The 20111-nt window shown below is 58.8% G+C and overlaps 5 protein-coding genes across 5 annotated transcripts; all 5 read right to left on the bottom strand.

The window, feature by feature from the left end:
* Nucleotides 1-581: 581 nt before the first annotated feature.
* Nucleotides 582-1916, bottom strand: A1Q1_07137 (uncharacterized protein; the record flags this gene model as incomplete). The annotated part of the gene is made up of 1 exon (XM_014327386.1): nt 582-1916. One exon carries the CDS (start codon nt 1914-1916, stop codon nt 582-584), a length of 1335 nt encoding a protein of 444 aa, XP_014182861.1.
* Nucleotides 1917-7163: 5247 nt separating this feature from the next.
* On the bottom strand, nt 7164-7553 carry A1Q1_07136 (uncharacterized protein; the record flags this gene model as incomplete). Its single annotated transcript, XM_014327385.1, has 1 exon — nt 7164-7553. One exon carries the CDS (start codon nt 7551-7553, stop codon nt 7164-7166), a length of 390 nt encoding a protein of 129 aa, XP_014182860.1.
* Nucleotides 7554-9771: 2218 nt separating this feature from the next.
* On the bottom strand, nt 9772-11356 carry A1Q1_07135 (uncharacterized protein; the record flags this gene model as incomplete). The annotated part of the gene is made up of 4 exons (XM_014327384.1): nt 9772-9837; nt 9925-10351; nt 10787-10988; nt 11344-11356. The coding sequence occupies 4 exons, from the start codon at nt 11354-11356 to the stop codon at nt 9772-9774; spliced, it is 708 nt and encodes a 235-aa protein (XP_014182859.1).
* Nucleotides 11357-14737: 3381 nt separating this feature from the next.
* Nucleotides 14738-15913, bottom strand: A1Q1_07134 (regulation of transcription from Pol II promoter-related protein; the record flags this gene model as incomplete). Its single annotated transcript, XM_014327383.1, has 1 exon — nt 14738-15913. One exon carries the CDS (start codon nt 15911-15913, stop codon nt 14738-14740), a length of 1176 nt encoding a protein of 391 aa, XP_014182858.1.
* Nucleotides 15914-16447: 534 nt separating this feature from the next.
* On the bottom strand, nt 16448-18327 carry A1Q1_07133 (uncharacterized protein; the record flags this gene model as incomplete). Its single annotated transcript, XM_014327382.1, has 4 exons — nt 16448-16759; nt 16803-17326; nt 17387-18150; nt 18221-18327. 4 exons carry the CDS (start codon nt 18325-18327, stop codon nt 16448-16450), a joined length of 1707 nt encoding a protein of 568 aa, XP_014182857.1.
* Nucleotides 18328-20111: the final 1784 nt, after the last annotated feature.

Here is a 20111-nt window from a genome sequence, read left to right as displayed (position 1 = left end):
ACAACCGAGCCTGACACCTTGACGTACACACGCTGACACTCATTCCTTCCTTGGCTGCTTATCCGCGAGTCTGGCGTCGTACCCTCCCTTGCAGGTGCCTGAAGTCTCCGACCAAGCTACCCTGACCAGTTGCCCATAACGGATCCACAGTAAGGTCGCTTTTCGGCCATTCCTCTGGTTGCGTGGGTGTCTACGAACAAGCTTCATTCAACGGCATAAGCAACGTCAGCAAATCATATGACAATTGGGAGACGAGGGGTGGCGGTCTCACAACCAAGGGACTACACGCGCTACACGTTTGTGGGAACAGACTCATCTGCATGCTACAGGCTACAAAGATGTATCGCTACACGGTGTCGGATCTTCAATGGCCGTTTGGGGTTTTATGCGTCAGACTTCAGTCCACAAGCTATGCAGGTGTACCTTGGTCCGCACGTAAACAAAACGATTTGAACGGGAATAGTAGGGTGATCACTTCAAACGAGGTATCGGGGCCATTGAGACAAAAAAGGAGAACAGTCGGGGTAAGGGTAAATAGGAAAAAGGAAAATCTCTAGGCATCGGCGAAAGGACCGGTCCAATTAAGCGTGGTGGTTCATCGAGTACGAGTTGAACGAGTGCTGGTGCGTACCGGACGAGGGAGGGTAGTCATCACCACGGGCACCCTGCTTGTAGCCGTTGCCCTGGGGCCAGAGGTAGCTGCTGCTGAAACGCGAAGGCTCAGTGGGCGAGCCACCGGTCGAGGAACCCGTGTTGGCGGTGGCGGGGCGAGTGTTCTCATTGGAACCGGCGGCGGCGGTGCCCCATCCAGGAGGGCTGTTCAGAAACGAGCCGTTCGAGCTGCGGTGCCCGCCAAAGGCGTCGTGCGAGTCGGCGTGCGAGGAGTAGTTCGAGACAGGGTCGTTGTTCTCTTGAGGGGCTCCCCAAGGGGAGTAGACGCTATTCGTGTAAGGGCCGGCAGAAGGAAGAGACTGGGCCTCGTTGGCGGCAGCAGCGGCGGCGGCGGCTTCCTTGTTGGCGGCGGCAGCAGCCTCCTCCCTCTTCTTCTTGCGCCACTCCTTGCGCATCTCCTTGAACTCGGCGGGAAGACGCTTCTCACCGTGCTTCTGCATGGCGACATGCGCGTTGAGGTGGTTGAGGGTGCCGTAAGCCTTGTCGCAGCCCTTGTAGCCACAGGGGTAGATGCGCTCAATCTCGTCGTAGCGACGACGGGAGCGCTTCTTCGCGACAGGACCAGCGAGAGACACGAACTGGAGGTCGTTCTCAGCCGAGACGCCACCGTTGCCCATAGGCACGCCCATGTTGTAACGACCAGCGTTGCTGTCGTAGGAGTAACGGCCGTTGAAACCAGGAAGCACCGTGGTCGAAGCAGGAGGGAAGGAAGACCCGCCGACCGAGTAGCCCGAGACACCGTGGATGTTGTTCTGGTAACCCGAAGAGACGAGGGGGCGAGCACCAGTGTGCAGGCTACTGCTCAGGTGAGGCTGATAGCTCGGGAGGCTGTCGCTAGTAGCGGAGCGGGCCACGGTGGGCTGGCGAGGGACGGTGCTGTGCAGCCCGTTGCTGTAAGGATACGACATGCCGACGTTGATAGGGTAGGGCAGGGTCGAGGGGCTGTGGTTGTCGAGCGAGCTAGAAAAGGGGAAGGAAGGTGCGTGGTTGTCACTGGCACGGTCCTTAGCGTCACGTTCGGCGGCGAACGAGCGGCGGTGGTCGTAAGGGAACGAAGCGTTCTCGGGCGTGGCGGGGCCAAGGGAGTTGGACGAGCTGGCGTATGAAGAGTAGAGCGCAGACGAGTCCGAGAGCATGCTAGAGCGACGGTAGTCTCTAGGTGATTCAATGGCGGTAGTCGCTGGGGAGACCTGAGAGTGATCGGAAGCGACTAGAGTGGGAGGTTGATCGAAGATAGCAGTCATAAAGAAAGGGGGTGTTGGGGGCCTGAGGGGTATGAGAGATGGATGGGAGGATAGAAGAGAAGAGATGTGACAAGTGTCGACGCAAAGAAGAAGGAAGACACAGGCGAGACTTGAAGGATGTGGAACGAAGATGGATGGATATACGGAGACGGCGAACGAGGAAGGTGGAATCGATCAATGAGCAGGGCTTGGGTCTTGAGAGGTGAGATCCAATGATGCTACGCTCAGGGTATTGACCAGGTGTGGAACAATATGAGGGGACGGCGGTTGATGCAGGGCCCAAAAGCCGTGGCTGATGTCGGTCGTTCGGATGGCGGGTGGGTGTAGCGCCAGTGGTTGCGGAGGCGCTGGGGCTGGGTCGTTTGCTTGTGATCCGGCAGAGGTGCCACTTGAGACAAGCAATTCAGAGGCGTGCAGTGCTACACGAGGTGACAGACTGCGAACGATCTGGCGCTGGTCAGAGCTGTGGTCCAGGTCGTGTGCAGTACACCGTGACACGGGCTGGCTGGCTGTGGGCTACTCACTTGAAAAGTTGGTTCGTCGGAGGCTAGTGCGAAAGCAATGGACCAGACGACGATGAAGGAGGCGTTGCGTATAGCGAGGAGCCTTCTTGCAGATTCAGGGGTGGTGGGTGACTATATGTCTGTGGATGGATTGGCGAGATGAGATGTGTGTGAGACAGCCGTAGATGTGTGTGGGTGCGATCGTTTGATGATCTTAGTGTGTGTTAGCGATGGCGCGGGAGTGTGTGGGACAGAAGATAAAGAAGAGCGGAGGAAGGATCGCTGCGATGAAGACGACTTGGGTCTAAATAAACCATCTGTGTGTGGCAAAGCGTAATATGCTTGAGCCGATGGTAGGGACTGGTTCAAGCGACAGAAGCGAGCAGAGCAGCAGGAGAGCCACCCTTAGGACCCACCCAGCGGCGTGTCCGCGCTCCGCGTTGCTTCGGCAACGGAGGCCGACTCACCTGAGGAAATGCGAAAAGATGCTTGATTGCGCGACTTGGGCAGAGGGGCGGCCGGCTGATGAGTCGACTGCGGGGGAGAGGCACGAGTGTCAGGACACACGGCAGGATGAGGTCCGGTGATCGAAGGGTCTTGGGTACGAAACGTGTGTCGCCACTCGACACGCGTACTCGTGGGCAAGATAGGGCTGAAGGGAAGCGACCGAGCAACTAAGGAACGGAGGAACGGAGGCTGAGGGACCTGAGGAACGAACGGCGAGAGAGGCACTGTGCGGTGCGCGTGCGGCGGAGGTTCGGGAGGTGTGCGGTACAGTTGCAGCGGTGCAGCGGTAGAGCGGTTACAGCGGTACGGGTCTTGCGGATTGCGGGGGTGGGGGGGATAAAGGAAGAGCGAGGAGGGATAAGGGACCAAGGATCAAGGATGCAGGGACCCTAGGGAAGGCAGGCGGCGGATGTCGTCCAGGGTTCGAAACCTGAACAAAGAAGAAAGAAAGACACGCTGTTGGAAATCGAGTGCAGGGCTCCAGCCTAAGGGTCAGCGTGAGTACATGACCAGGATCCCAAGTGCACGAAATCGAAATCCAACTCGAAATCGCTCAACTCAACAGTTCAGCCATACAGCAGCCAGCCATGCGGTCCCAGGCAGGCCCAGGTCCGCCCCAGCCAGGCGCCGCCGTGCTGCTTGTCGCATGAGGTCCACTCCTCAATGCGCGATGCTCCTGCAATCCAGCATCCTGCATCCTGCACCCACCCTTGGTCGGTCAGGTGGGATGCGATGGCTGATGGCATGCACGGCACGACAAGACACGATCGCACGCTGTGGAAACCCCGCCGGTCTATGATAACCAAACTTTGTGTCATTGGGTCCACTTACCTAGACAGGTGTTACTTGGTTCCGCCGCTTTGCGCGTGCTTCTCCAGGAACTGGGCACGAATTGGCTCTCGGAATGATGACGATACCTTCGACACCGACCAGCCAGTCACGTACCCCCAAAATCTGAGGATAACGTCGACGCTCGATTGAGGATATGCGGCGTTGAAACCCGATGGGCGATGCAAAGGTCTGAGCGCACTCGAATCGTATCGATTCAAGGGTCGATTACAGAAACCTCTGTCGGACAATAATAACGTTCGGCGGTAGGATAAAGCAACACAAATGGGTGTGCTGCAGGGCGAACGAACGGGGAGTGATCGGCCGATGTGGAGGGGGGCCAGAGGGGGGTGAGAGGGTATGGCGGAGTAAAGTAGGGGGCTTTGGTTCTACTTGCGTTGGAGGATGGGATTATACCTTGAAAACCAAGTCCGTGAGTGTACGATGCTTGGTGTTGCGACGAAGAAGAGTGAGGGTGTGCAGCAGGATTGCGCTGGTTTAATAGTTGCTGCATGGATGCTGGTTGCTGCTGTTGCTGCGTGCGGGTCGCCTGCAGAGAGCCGGCCCATGAACCATGGACCTCGGACTAGCCTGAGCAGTGAGCCTGGAGATCATGGCCGAGTTGGGCTGCATTGGGTGACGGTCTCGTTTGCCGGCCGGCCGGTCATGTCCACTCGGTAGTGAGCTAGCGACATTGAGTGCAGGACGGCAGGACGGCAGGACGGAAGGACCCATGCACCCATGCGAGGTGAATCTTGTGACGAGGTGGACGGCGGAGCAGTGCGCGCGTGCGCGAATACTCGAGGAGGAGGGAGAGAGAGCCGAGTTTCGTTTGTAGCGACTGTGAGCCGGTGCGGGGAAGATAGCATACCGTGTATCACGAGGTGTTATCTGACCATGGACCCTGATCCCTGACCGCTACAGAGCCGCAGAACCACGGCACATGGGCCAAGGGCCGGATGGCAGGGCGCAGGGGTCCCAGGAACCTCAGGGTTCTCGTGGGGGCGCCCTGCACACCCTGTTCCTTCGCTGCAAGCGCGGTCTTGCGGTCTTGGTTGGGGCTTTGTTACACTCGCGCCCAGCGTGCAGCCATGCATGGCCAGTCTGAACAGCCTGCAGCGAGCAGCAGCTAACCAGCGTGCACGTACCAGCGCCCTGTTCGGATTTCTGCAGACCGCCGTTTCATTTCGGCATCCGATGGCGGTCTGTGCTCCCTCCCATTCAGTCCCCGCAACCTTCGCCGCTTGCTCCAGCAGAGCAGAGCGGAACAGCAGGGCGGCGTACGACCAGCGGCACGCAGTAGCATGGCTCATGGATAAAAAAACCACGCGCAGCAATGCTGCGACACAGACCGGGATTCTGCAGATAGCGCGGATCTCGCGATCGCTTTCGACACCAGATTTGATCGTTATCGACGCTGCCCGGTCCGGCGATCGAGCGCGCGAGCAGCGTACCAGCTAACCTGCCAGAATGCTCCGGGCACTGGGCCGCCTGGCACATCCGGACTAGCGCCAGTCGCAGTCACCCCGCCTCACCCCCGTCTTTTTCGCCCCCCTCGCCTCCCTGTACATACCCAAGCGCCGAGATCATGCAATCTGCGCTCAATGCGCCGCTCTGCCGAGGTGACATCTGAGGCGCACGAGGTGACTGCATCTGGTTGCGCCGACGGCTGATCGCGATCGCCTCGGGTCTTGTCTGCATCTGCGCCTCCTCGTCATGGCGGACGCCTTGCCACTGAATATGCATGCGACGCGGCGAGCTGGCCGTGTATCTGCCAGGCGCTGCCTCGGCCGTGGCCCCCCTCGCCATGAGCCTGGGGGGCATGGTATAGCAGTATTGCAGTTGAATGGCACCTGTTATCGAATACGACGACTCTCCGGGCCCCTTGGACCCTGGTGACGTTGGTTTTGCTCCATGCGGTTAGTGCCTGAACCTTGTAGCTTGTTACCCCGCGCCTGACGTGGGTTCCTGGCCCTCTTCCTCCCTGCCCTCTGCGTCGTGCACTCCTCCCCGCAATCTCCTCCCAAGATGGGATGCATCGGCCTCCAGTAAGGAATATCGACAAGCGAACATGCAAGAGACCCATGCCCGTGCACGTGATGTTTCTTATCGTGGCGGTGTTGCCCTTCGAGGTAAGGGAAAAGGGATACAGGGCTGCTCGGGTGCCAGCTCGCTATCCAGGATACGGATGCCGCTCCTCTCTTCTTCTGTGCTCTGAGGATGATTCGGCCACCCCGCCGACCCTGCTACCCCTTGCTTGCCGTGGTCATGCCGGACCGTGCCGGTCCCACTTGATCAATGAACGCGTCGGCGCTTGGCATGTTGGGGATCGCACCCACTGTGGACGTCCCACTGTTCCAATGGCAGGAGTCATGTTCTGAGAGGCGGCTGCCCGTAGCGAGCCCCAGACGCACCCGAACCCACACTTCACCCACCGTCTGCACAGGTTTGGCAGGTTCCTTTGATCGCCTGATCGGTGGCGTTCCTGCTTCCTGCAGACGGGTGCTGTGCCTCGCAAAGTTGGAGTGTGCAGCCTATGTTCATCCGAGGTTCCTCCTGCGGCCTACTCGCCGAATCCCACATTGCGACATGTTCCTCTGACTGCCTGGGCGTCTGGGCATTCTGGGGCTGTGTGCAAGAAAATACCTCTTCCTCTCGTGTCTCTTCGTCCCATGCAATATCTCGGCGTGCGCACGACAAGGGTGCAAGCTCAATTATTCCCCGGCCCGTCAGCGAGTGACGGGAGTAGGGTTGGGAAGAGGTGCAGGCGCGGGAGCCGTGTGCTTCGGGGTCTTGCTATCTCCCGAACCCCGACGATTTCCAGGAAAGGCGAATCTGCGGAGTCCACAGCCCACGGGCCCGCAAGGCCGCCGAAACTACCATCCTCGAGGGATTGGAGGCAAGACGTCAGCGCATGCGCGGCGTCACGGTCCGAGGAGCACGGGCGGGCCTCCGCCGGCGCAGAGTTGCGCAGGTGCAGGACGGAGGGAGGGCAGTGGCGCGGCGGAGGGGAGGCGGAGTACTTTGATCCGGCGTCTATTCTAAGCACCGGAAAAAGCGAAAGTAAGCGATGCTAATTGGCGACGCTAGCCCTCGTCCGTGGACCTCGGCGTCCGCCTGCATGTGAGCAATTTTTTCCTTGCTGCCTGTGCTGCATCACATGAATGCATGCGCTGCCCCCTGCCCGGGCAGCAGACATGGGCTCTGCATGAGCAGCATGTGCATCTTGGTATTCACGAGGAAACCCATGAGCATTCAGCGCGGAACACTGATCACAGGACCACAGATCCGGCGCATCTCTCGGCAAGAATGTAGTGCGTGTTGTTTCCTGTTGAACCCCATTCATCCCACGACGCCAGCCCATTGAGGGCGTCCCGGAGAACATGAAGCACGCCGCAGAAAGTCCGAGTCAGGTCCTAACCCTACTCGTGTGCGGGTCGGCGAAAGGTTGAGGCGGGCCAGGCGGGCCCGCTTGCGCTTGCTTGACCCCCGGCTTGGTAGTTCGTTGAAGGGAGGGCAAGCCGCTGACGATGGCCGAGGTCGAGGCGGCACCGTGGCCGACCTGCACTTGTGCAACTTGGGTGCGGGGCGGGGGCTGCGCATCGAGTGTTTTAGAAATGAATTCCGCACTAAATTCCGCACTAGGCGTGTTCGGGCGCTCACTGGCGCCGTTTATGCCTCTCGTGGGCTGGACTTCGTTGGGCCATGCCCTGGAAGCTGGCAGGCTGCTCACATTAGCCTGACACGCCGTCATGCATGTCATGCCTGCTCTAGCTTGCTCTTTGCCCTTGTGTGGCATGTCTGTCTGCGCGATTAGAAACGGACGGCTGTCAAGTGACAGCCGTGATCGATTGTGACTGGTACTCAACGCCGAGGCTGCAGTGGGAATGTGGGGACACTGGCTGTGCGGCTGCTGCTATTTGCGCACAATCGCACAAGTGGGTGCCGCGCCGCAGGTCATGCGCACCGCCGAGCACATCATCCACCCCCACGCTCACTGCCGTACGCCATGTACGTCAGCCACCCGCATGCTGTGCAGTGCGGCATGCTTGCCTCAATGCGTGAATTCGTGTCATGAAGGGTGCCAACCCGACAGAGTGGCGCGGACCGTGCTCCGGGCATGTGCAACACATCTCAAGGCTATCTGGGGACATCTGGGGACAATCTGGGCGGCCGCGCGGGCGAGATCGACCGCCGGCAGACCGTCTACCGCGCTTCTCTTGCGTGCGCCGATGTTTCCGCGGTGCATGTTGTCACTCGTTGTGCAGCTCATTGAGCAGTGTCTATTTCTGAAGGACGAAACAGCTCACTCGCCGGGGTGGCGGCGCCTCGCACATGTCCATAGAGCACTCCTCCGGTGTCTGGAGCTGGAACATGTTGTTTCAAGTGCTCGTCCTCGTGCGCCACTGTATCATATGCCCGGGGCGCGCCCATATGCGAGACACTGCTGCAGCCCATGACTGCGACCCAGGTGGTGTTCGAGGGGTGCACCAGCATGACCGACATGAGTTCATGAATGGGCCCCGGGAATGCCAGTGAACATGTGCCGACTAGTTACTGTTAGCAGCAACCCGGCAGCTAGCGTGATCGTGGGTGATCGTGAGCGATCGTGTGTTGCTCACAGTGCACCCCAAGAATCACGGCACACGGATCACGCCCGGAACTACGGCCGGGCAGTGGATCACGCTATCCATGTCGGGTCTTACACGCTACCGCACTTGGGCCTTAGCCCGAGCAACGCAGAGGGCACCTGGATGCTTGTAGCGAGCTAAGGCAAGAGGCACCACGGTATCGTGCTCGTCTACCGTTGTCCGGGATAAGGTTTGGCAGCCGGAGACAGCCTTAGGCCGGGCTTGACCTGCATTAGCGTCTGCGACGACGTGCAGCCTTCACCACCTCCTGCCTCCTTAGGCACATTTAGACTGTGTTTAGATCCACTCTTAGGCCGGCTTGGATGGAGCTAGCGTTTCGGTCTCGCCGATTCTCTCGTCAGCGCCCAGTACGTCAGAGCGCTGCAAGTGCCCCAAGCGGCGTTCCAGTCGGCTCTCTGCTACCTGCTGCGTGCCGGACGCTACCAGCGGCGTTGCCCGCCGTAGCGCGGAACAGCCCAGGCTGCCGCATCGGTTCCAGTACCCCGCAAGGCTCGTGTGGCACGTAGTGCGTGCGCCGATACGCTTAATCCAGCTGTTATCTTACCGGATGACGGCAGCAGCGCCGAAGCCAACAGCTGCGCATGACAGCATGTGCCATGTCCGGCCCCAGAGTTTGCCCCAGAGTTGTGCACATGGGTACATGGGTTGGAGGTGGGTGACAGGCTGCTCATCGCCGCTCAGCCCGTTGCCGCTGGGTGCGCCAGTCCCCCGCACCTCCCCATGTTCAAAGTCCGATGCATTTCGGACCGGCACGGGCTCGGATGAGCAGTGCACGGTGTGTGCTGACCGCCTGCTGGTCAGGAGACGCGCAATGATCGCCGTCCGCACGCTCCATGAGGCACGCCGGTATGGACGCATGCACACGAGCAGCTGTAGGAGAGTGGCGGACGGCGGACCTGGGGACCTGGCTGTGCACTGTTGTCAGGTCGGTGGCGGGGGGACGAAACGCAAAAGTGAAAATCGATCGACGAGGAAACGCTCCCATCCATCTCTGGGCTACTTCTTTTCTACGCGAAGATCGCCAGCTCTATGGCTCCGACAACGCCAACTTAGTCCAGCTTGCTGCATGTCTTGGTCACGAGCTTACTCTGCTCTCCGTGCCGCCTGCTGCTATGGAAGACGCTATAGATGCGACCGCGAACAACAAGTCTGTTTCCAAGCCTCGGGGACACGTTGGAACATTCCGAGCTTGTAAATTACTGGTCGTCTAGTAACTTAGTCAGGTATGAAGCTTTTCTGTCGAGCTACCGCGTGGAGCGGTGAACGCTCCCTTGGTTTGGGATTTGGAAAGCTCGCTTAACGAAGCGACGGCCCATGGAAGGTGACAGTGGCTAGCATGCTGGACAGGCTCACTCGTTCCGGTCGTCAGAGATGCCAGAACCAGACTGGTCCATTCGGTGAGTATAGCTCCTTTGCAGCATCCGTCCACGTCTGCAACAGTTAGTACGCGCATCGACGTCGATCATGGAAAGATGCTAGCCTCTCGCCCACACCAGCGGCCGCATGAACATTACTTACGCCAAAGAAGCCGCGCTTGCTGCCCCTGCCGCCAACTTGGACACCTTCCATGCGCCACCGGTCCTCGCCCCCGTAGCGGATGATGATCGTCCATCTAACCTCCGGAGGATCGTCTGGCGTAACCCGAGCTACTCCCCGGATAAAGCCTCGCTGAGCCATGTGACCGGTCAACCTCTGCTCAGAGTGGAAGTACAGCGGTGGATACAGGGCTGAGGTTTCCAAGGACGTCTCGATTCGAGGCAGTACTACACTCTCGCCCTCTATGGCGGAGCAAGCGGCGTCTGCATCCTCGGGCCCTGCATCGACGATTGCGTAAAGGTTGATCAGGTCCCCCACGGCCTCGCCATACGTCGTGAGGTCCAAGCGAGGCAGTGAAGATTCCATCGCGAGCATCCCAGGATGGTTCAGTCGTAGCCAGTCTGCGTAACTGAGTGGGTCAGCAACTCCTCCTGCCTACCATTCCAAGTGTTAGACCGTTGCCTGCCCGAAGATACGGTGCCTGCGCGGATAACTGGCAAAGTGTGCCTACTTCCGCGCCCCCCGACAAGCATGCAGAGCGATAAGATCAGACGTGCAAACCAGATGAGTCTAGCGGGGTCTGACATGAAACGCCATGTTCGTGTGTTGGGTTTCCATGAACACCGACATTTCATTTTGGTTGTCGGGTACCTTCATTAAGAGTCCCCGACTGCCACGCTTCCAGGCTTTCGCAGAATGAATGCTATGCGCACTCTGGAGATAGGGTTGCCTCCCTTTGCACTCCTTGAACGACCTTCTCACCATGCGCATGCTTTGTCCCATGCTCTGCTCGTACCTCCCGCTCTCGACAATTCAAACACGTAACCCATTCAGCAACACTCACTCGAGATAGGCATAAGTGCCAGCCCACGGGCCTGCGACGCCAGCCCAGTCCCAGACCTGATCGTCCGGGAGGTCGTTCGGTCGCGTATGGTCCAGGAAACCTTGGGATCTTACGGCAGACACGCCAGTTCCAATGGGGGGTGGAGTACGCAACCACGCTGAACCTTCGTCTTCAAGGTCGAGGACGTCAACGGCGTTGAGCACTGGAATGGAGCTTGTCAGTTTAGGCTCATGGGATGACGACGAGGACACGAAAAGGGAGGGGAGCCGTGTCGCGGGGTACCTCAAACGTGCCTCAGCTCCTCAGCTGTGCTTCCGCGGTGCCTCAAATCGGCAACCAAAAAGCCAACACCAAAAGGAGTAGAACGCCGAACAACTACCACACGACAAAGTGGCCGGATGCCGAAGTGGACCTGTCCAGGGTCGTACACTTCTCGGGGAGCATCACGAGGTGCACTACACAAGCTGTGACCGAACTAGCTCATCGCCATGAGGCACTTGTCAATTGCTTCATGGGGAGCGATCGCAGGGCAATGATCCAACGTTGCGAGGACAGACCAGTCTGGAACATCGAAGTGAGTGTGTACTCCGCTGTGGCAGTGGTCCAGTTCGCTTGTCCAACGATGGATCTGTTCTCGACCCTGGTCGCGATGCTCGAAACGAGGATGATGTTTGGAAGATTGCGACACGGAACTGGTGCACGGACTGTCCAGCGACGGGCGGACGGTCAATGATGACCCAAGGGGATCGCCCAGACCTGTCTCGCGCAGCGGACACTTGGTAGTGTTTCCAAAATGGTGGAGCCGCTCGCTTTCCCGGGCGCTAAACGATCCCTCGGCCGCCGACCACTGTTATCCCCGATCGCGCGGAGTGTTGGGATGTTCTCGGAGAAAATGTGACGCAGCTCTGCGGATCCCTGGAGCTGCTAAACCGCGTGGGCCAGGTACCGAAGATTGCTGCTTTCTACCATTGTGCCGTCGATCCCCGCCGCGGAGATTGTAGTCTTCGTGGAAAGCGCATCCAGGACTCGGCTCCTTGTTCAGGCTCCTGCAGACGTGGTGGCACCACATGTTCTTAGTCATCTTCTTCGCAATGCCAAGTCCTTGCTCCCCGTACTGTTCCCGCTCCGAAGAGCATTCAGCATCTTGATGGACAGCTGTTGGATACTCTTCGCAGTCACGAGACCTTTGGGGTGTCCCATGGAAGCGCACCCCCACCCTCATCACCGATCCGCCCGCTAGCGCCACTGATCCGCATGAAACTCGCCGGATATCGACCCTGTGTTCGACGAAGCGAAAGGGATTCGATACCCTAGAGCTTGGCGGCTTGCGTCTCTGCCTGACATCCTCGCACTCGCTTGAGCTCGTCGGAAAGTCTGGCGACAAGTTCGACTACCAACCGGGGTGTGGCACATCTCAAGGCTCGTCTCCCACCTCCCCCAGAGCGATTGCACGAGCACGCCCCTCTACCGCAGTCGCCCTCGCCACCACCAACACAGGTAATGGGCAGGCAACCCCTTCACTGGAGAGAGAGGAATGACAGCCACCAGCCACCGTGAGCATCTTGTTGGCTCTCGCGCATCCTGGAACGAGAAGGGGTCATTCTGCTGAAAAGCTGGGATTTTCTCCCAGCCTTGCAGACGCACTTTCCGTAAAGGTTTCCCGCTCCGAAATCGTGATGACCTCTGGTGCTGGCGACCGCGCCTTTCGAAGGCACCAGCGGCTCACTCTCGAGTGGAGAGACGCTTTAAAAAGGCTCCCACTCCACCATTACGTCAATCCAACATCAGAGACAGCTGTCATCACCCCTTGAGGCACCCAGCGACGGCAGACCATTAACCCCCCCAGACCGTGGAGCTTCTGACAAAAGAACTGAACTCACTCATAACAGTGCTCAAAGCATTGAGCAGTCCCCACTCGACTTTTCCTTGGGGCGTGAAAGGTCCCCAGTCGTTGCGACTCTTGAAGTTTCTCGCCGAGTAGCACGTCTCCCTCATCAACCCGCGATGATTTCTCAGCACCTTGCGGTACACACCGATACGTCCGTGATCGTCGTCGAGTTCTGTCGTCATGAGGCAGTGCAGCCTGGACAGGCCGGGATGCAGGCCATTCTTGCGACGGAGGTTGTGCCCGCCCTCCAGTCTGTTGGTCTGGGTGTGGAGGTAGAGATGTCTCAGAGTTTTGCCGTAGAGAAGTGGCGTCAGGAGGGGCACATTGCGTGTTCGGGCTGCGAAGAACGCGAAGGGATCTTCGGAATCGGGATCGGCGTCCGCTGGCAGGTCGATGTAGAGACCCAGCAGAGTATTGGCGATGCGATCCACGTCCGATTCCTGCTGTAAGCTTCGATGTCTGCAAAACCGGTCTACCAGCTCCCGGCAGCGTTTCAGCAATAGCTGTCACTCTCCGCGCAGTTCAAGCAGCGGCTATCGCACACATGCCCAGCCGTGCAGGGAAACTGCACGCTGACTCAACAGCCGCCAGCCAAAGAGATCGGAAATATGAAGACGACTGGGGCAGCAAAGTGACAGGAGAACGACAAGAATAAGGGCGGTCGAGAAGAAAGGTCACCCACCAGTTCGCCATACCTCTCCTCGCCTCGCCGGAGGGCGCTCTGGACCCACGCCCTATCTTGAAATTCTTGCCGCCAGTCCGCAGCTCTCGGCGTAGGGTACGCGGCAGCTCGACGTGGGTCGTCGTATGTGGAAAGGAAGAGGTCTCTCCATAATGCGGTGGACTGTTGTTAGCTCAGGCAGCTGATCATTCGAGTGGTGACGCTACTGTGAGGTTAGACGGGAGAAAGAGTGGGCAGTGGTCAGCATGGCCGCTGTGCACTACGGTAACAGCGCCCAAGTCAGGCGGCAATGCAGGAAATGTCCAGCGGAGGGACACTGGCGGCACAGTAGCTGGTCAGTGCGCTGAAAATAAGGGCAGGCGCTACCCAGCCTTGGATCAAATGGCATTGGTGTGGGCGGAGGAAGGCAGGTCTCACGTCGTCAATGAGCTCGCACAAGTCTCGGCACGTCCTCGACAGGGCTGCGATAGACTTGGGATCCGTATTGCCGCTTTCCACAAGAACCTGGTGCAGAACCTGGCTTTGTCAGCCTCAGCTTTCGCTGTGCGACCAACCTCTGTCGGTAGATTCAGGAGCGGCGAGCTGCCCGGTGCAGTTGCGTGCGCCGCTGCGCTCGATGGGCTGGCCGCTTGCAAGCTTATCGCTTGTTCAGAGGTTGCTTGCATCTTGCTGAGCTCGTTGGTGAGAAACGTTTAATGAGTTCAAAAGACGATGGGCAGCCGATTGAGAATGTTAAAGACGACTGGACGACCGCGTGCAGTGTGGATGTCGTCGGTGGAGGTTGGTGAGCAGGTGACATCATGGTCACTATCTCGCAAAATGCTCCCATCGCCGTTGTACGCCACGCACTTGCACGCAGAGTTCGCGTTCATTACAGCTCATACATTCAGATATCCACTGCTAGGCTACTGTCACGACCACCCCGCGAAACGCAGGATGGTCGCAACGACATAAGCTAACTACTGATCCGGGCCCTAGTCTACGGCACCAAAGGTAGCCGGTCGAATAGAGCCCACGACTATACTCGTATGTTTTCGTTTTGTTGTTTTCTTCTTTCTTTGACATGTAGTGTTTGCGCAAACAGGTTGTGGACGTATGCTGGTGGTTGATGATTGGGTGACTCGGTGCGTACAACGCCTGCAAGAAGACGTGGAAATGCTAGAAACGAAGAGGGAAGGACGTATTTGCTGGGTATCGCTCGGCGGGGTCGATCGGACGCCGCCAGCGTTATGGCTTGTTGTTGTATTCTTGATTTATATTGCTCTATGGCGAAATGGTGGCGTGGTTGACAAAATACACTGGAGATTGGGTGTGCTCGGAGGTTGATTGATGATTGTTCGACGTCCGCGACGGTTGATTAATAAGCTTGATAGGTCGGGGCTCACTCGGAACGCTCGTTGAGGTTCACGAGCAGGGTCTGCAGGCATCTCTTGGTGACGAGATCGCCCTTGAGGAGGCCGGCGAAGGTGCCATCGCGAAGCGGCTCAGGGAGGCATGCGCGGAGAGCCTCGCGGGCGCGGGGGTTGTCGCTCATGCGCAGGTAGCACCTGACAACATGCTTGAGGAGACGGACGGCCTGCGTCTCGACGAGCGCCGACACCATGTTAGAGAGAACGGCGCCAACGGCGTAGAATCGCTCGTACGTTTGGCAGATGTACTGCAGGCCAAGGTCGTCGAGGAGGATCTTCTGAACAATGAAGATGGCGACCGTCTTGGACAGCTCGGACCCGGTCTCCATGATGCGGAGACACAGGGGGATGATCTCGGTCGAGAGCAGGAAGTTGATGACGTCCGAGTTGTCGTTCTGCTTGACCAGCGCGCCGATAACGCCGAGGGACGTGAGACGCAGGTACTCGAAAGGTCTCGTCTTGGACGTCGTGTTGAGGAACGGGTAGAGGAAGAGCGGGATGTGCGCGTTAAGGAACAGGCTGCGAGTCTCCGAGTGGCTCGCAACGCACTGCAGGAGCGCGAGAGCGTTGCAGACGCGATTTGATGCGTGCGCCGTCAGGACGGGGGGCGAGAGCGACGGGTACACGTTGACGATCTCGAGAAGCAGGCTGCTCATGATGCCGAATCCTCCCCAGAGCACGAGTGCGAGGTCCTCGTACATCTCACGCTTCTTGCTCAGCTCGAGTAACGCCGTCTCGCGCGTCTCGGGGTCCAACAGCTCGGTGATGAGGTGGTAAATCTTCTCCTCCTCACTCCCGGCGGGCGGAGGGTTGCCGTTGGGCAGCAGCAGCAGCTTGCCAGTGCCAGGCGCGGGTGTGTTGCCGCCTCCGGGAACGCCGGGAGGAGGCGGAAAGTTGGCCTGAGAAGAAGGAGGCGGGTTGGAAGGCGCGGGGGGATTGTTGAGATGCTGAGCAAGATTGTCGAGCAGCAGAGGAGGGCCAGCCCCGCCGGCGCCGCCATTGCCACCTCCGCTCTGGTTGCTGAGCTGGCTCGAGCTCAGCTGGCCGGCGCCGAGTTGACTAGAGCCGAGCTGGTTGTTCCCCATCTGAGAGGAGCGCGATGCCATGTCGCCTCGTCCGCCCGGACCGAAGGCGCGACTGCCGTACATTATCCAGGAATCGCCCCTGGAGGGCCTTGAGATGGAGTTGTCGAGTTACGAGTGAAGGAGAGTGGGAGGGCGGAGTCGGTGGCCGTGAAGCGATGCAAGCCGAGCCGAACAGGTGGACCAGATAACCGCTGAGAGCGTCGAGATTGTGTGGATGAATACGATTAGATGAGGGCGGATGGATCTGACGACACTGCTTCAGAGACGCACGCGCAGACAAGTGCGGTCAACGCACCATAGTGCGCGCCAGGGTGAACGGTGACTCCATAATCTAACGCCGCCGTGTGGCACTTGCTGGACAGACCGGCGACCCTGACAGCGCTCTCAATGGTTTCAACTTCCTCACTATACACCATTAGTTACACAACCGCGGCTCGACTACAACGCGCATGCATCGTGTGTGCGCTACTGGTACTGGAATTCTTACAAGGCGAAATGTACAGATGACGGAAGGAGTTGAAAGGTCTCCTTTTCGGTATAAACAACATACGGATATCGGCGGACGCGGTCACATGCCAATCTCAAAAATCGAAGCTCTTAGTTTGTCGCGTTTCCAAGTCGACTACCGCGAACGACACCCAGAGGACCCGCGAATGGGTTGCTGTTCCCGGGGTTGGCGCCGGGGCCCGAGCTGGTGCGACGCAGGGGCAAGCTGCTCGACACGCCTCGGGGCACAGGGGACGGCAGCGGCATGGACGCGTTCATCATCACGGGCGAGCCATTGACCGGCGTGCTAGGCAGGCGATTGTTGCGCGGGCGGGGACTATCGGTCGGTAAGCTGGCGACGGAGGCGGATCGGGTGTTGGGCGTGATGCGGAGCAGCTTGCTGTCGTTGATGTTGTCTCCGGGCTTGTTCGACTAAGGTCAGCGTGCGTCAGGCGTGGAAACTCACGTTAAACTCCAGCGAGATCCCGTCCAGTTCACGGGGCTCGAGGGCCATGGCCGACATGATGCGGTTGGCGAGGGCATTCAAGGCAGGGTAGTCGTCACGGCCACGGGTCCAGACCTGGACGCGGTCCATCTTGGGGCGTGCCGAGACGACGATCCCGCACACGCTGTTCAACGGGTCTAGGACCTGTCCGACGAGCGCCATGCAGAGGTTAGACCAGATTGAGTCGATGAGAGATTGCTGGCCGCGCACGAGCATGACCCACTTGCCACCGTTCTTGTTCGCAGGGTCCTCCCACAGCGGCTTGATGCCATCCTTGAACAGATGGTAGTTGGCGCCCTTTCCGAGGCCGCTCGGGAGGCGGATGTTGTTCATGTGACGCGCAAAGCCCTCGACGGTGTCGAACGTGCCCACGTGAAGAAGCGAAGCCTCCCAAGGGTTCAACAGATCCGCCTTCTTCTTGGAGGGCTCAGGCTTGTATGTCTTGGAGTCATAGTAGAGCGTCCTGGCATTAGTGGGGATCTGCGCTGTGACTTACCATGAGTGGGCAAGAGGGTGCTGGCCGGCGGCGAGGGCGTCCGCAGCACGCTTCTCGGTCTCCTCAGAGACTTCACCCTTGCCTGGGGTTGATGACTGCACGACGATATCGGGCACCACCGAGTCGCTGCGGGGAGGCGGCGTTGAGGGCACTCCAGGGCGTCCCATACCCAAGGCACGAACAGTGCGATGAGCGTCGGGCTTCCCCTGATTGTCCTTGACCTGCGTGTCGTCCTTGCAGTCATCGTTCTCCTTCTTCTCCCCGTTGCTAGCGGCACTGCTATCCGTTGCGTCGGCCGGGGCGGCGGGCAACTCATCCTGCTGATCGCCCTCATCAGAGGCCTTGACTTCGTGAATAGTGACTTGCGACCCGGCGGCGGAGGCGTCGGCAGCGGGCTCGGGGGTCTTAGTCGGCGCAAGGGGCTCTGCAGTGCTTGAGATAGACTTGCTCAGCGGCTGAGACCCAGCTTGCTTGCCGTCCTGCGAGGCCTTCACGGTCTTCTCGGAGGATGACTTCTGCACCTGACCCTCTTTCTTCGTCCTGGACCCGTCGGGGGACAGATTGGCGCGAGCAACGGCGCTGGCCGGGAGCTTCAGGCGTGAGCCAACGACGGGGGTAGGCGCAGCGATGGGAACGTTGGTGGTGATCGTCGTGATCTCGCTGAGGGCGGGTTTCTGCTGCTCCTTGTCTCTCTTCTCCTCTTCCTTCGCTTCCTTCTCCTTCTCGACCTTCTCGTTCTCCTTGGGCCCAAGACGATCGCTGAGCTGCTTCAGGCTAGGGAGGCGGGCCAGGTTTGCTCGCGACGTGGACGTACTACGTCCAGTGCTTATGGGTCAGCGCTCTGAATCTGACGCTAGAAGAATGCGCGGTCCGCGAGACTCACCGGCTGAACGTCGCAGTAGATGTAGCCACGGTGGAGGCCATAGTCTTGGTTGTAGTGCTGGTCGTCTTGGCAGTTGTCGATGCAGTTATCGACAGCTCACTGCTCATAGCTCGATAGGCAGAAGGAAGTGCAATAGCGGAATCGTGGTTCAGCTGAGGAAGTGAGCAACTGCAAACAAATGCTGGCGTGCAGTCGAGAGTGACAAGCCGCAAGCTGCAAGGACGCAAGGTCTCAATGTTGATCGAACACGCCCCTTGTCAATCTAGCGTGACGCCACCCGGTCGCTGAACCCACCAGCGCCGGGTCTGCTGGACAGGGAAGGTGAAACGTACCTGTGAGCTAGAGCTAAGAGAGTATGAGTTGAGACGCGCCGACGCGACTGCTCCGATGGTCTGGCCGCTGTGCACAGTGAGTGACAGACCGGCAGATGGAAGAAATCGATGGAGACAGTGTCAGAACGAGAGCTTGGTCTATTCCGCAATTCTTTGTGCGGCAACACAATGGTCTGTGCCCAAGGAACGCTTGCCGGTCAGAGCGGAAGGGTGGGGCGCAGGCGTGAGGGGCGCTACTGTCGCTGTGTAAAGGAGGTTCACCCTGTCAAGCTGTGCTCTGGCCTCTCCATCGCTTGTCTGCATATCTGCATGCTTGTGCGTGAGCCATCAGGCCGAGCATTGAGCAGATGATAGCGCTAGTGGTCTCGGGAGGGTGGACTGTTGACACTCGGCACTCGGGCTTAATGCAATTCAACGTCAACGTCCCGATCGCTCAGCGGGGTTGCGTGCGGGCGCGTCGGAGTGGCGTGCAGCCAGTGTTTAGGCCTTCTAGCGAACGTGCATACAGTAGTGTTCCTTCTCATGCTTGTCACTTGGTTATTGCGCACACACCGTGACTTTTTGATGCATGACTGGTACACAACAGCGGGCAGCAGAAACCTCAAACGTTCGAACAGCCATCTGAAACACTCGGGACTTGGTCACTCGGTCACCCTCACGCAACGCGTCGTGACGTAATTAAGCTCCGGCAAGGAACGACATGCTACTTTCCACCAAACCTTACTGACCTTGGCTACCGCGTCCGCATACCATGCACAACAGAGTGCGTATATAGTGGACATTGGCGGCGTTGATCCTACATCTATATTATACACTTGATAGCCATTCACTTGCGCAGACCGTACTTCTCACGCGCGTTTGGCTCGACGTACAGGTATCCAGCGGGAGTGTAGTTGAGCAAGGTGCCCATCTTGTACTGCCATGGCAGCCACAGCTTCGATGCGGGAGGAGTGTTCAGTGAGGAGAACCAGTTAAAAGGAGGGTAGGGAATGGTCGGGCTGGGGTTGGGAGGGAGAGCCAGTTGCTGGATAATAGTGTCGACAACCGTCTCCTGCTTCAGCAACAGCTTCTCGCCCCAGGTCGCGTCAACTCCGTTGTGTACTTCGCAGTTGCCGCCCGTCTGCGAGATGGCCGTCTTAGTACGGAAATCATTGTCGATGGTGCCCGGAAGAAGGGCTGATATCAGTCTCACATCCACACACGCAGTGACTCACAAAAGAACCGGACGCCCATGCCCTCGCACTCAGCACGAGCAGCCTCCACAGCGGCAAGAGCGGCGCCCTTCGTTGCTGAGTAGATGCATCGGGATGGCGCAGCAATGGAAGCCGCGACAGAAGACAGGTGGTGAACAGCAGGGGATTTTGAGGAGGAGGCGAGCAGAGGAAGCTTTTGAAGTCAGTCGACATCCACACGAAGGCAACTCACGAATGTAGCAAGAGCGAGAACGGTGCCGACAAAATTGATGTCAGAGGCGGCACGCGCTTCCACAGCCAGCTTGTCAAGGCCCTCAACAGTGGGGATGTCTGATGGAGGAAGATCTCCAATCTCGGACTTTGGGA

Source organism: Trichosporon asahii, assembly GCF_000293215.1.
Source record: "Trichosporon asahii var. asahii CBS 2479 unplaced genomic scaffold scaffold00009, whole genome shotgun sequence".
Lineage (NCBI taxonomy): Eukaryota > Fungi > Basidiomycota > Tremellomycetes > Trichosporonales > Trichosporonaceae > Trichosporon > Trichosporon asahii.
Note: the sequence above shows the minus strand (reverse complement) of the source record. Positions and strands in the feature narration are given on the sequence as shown.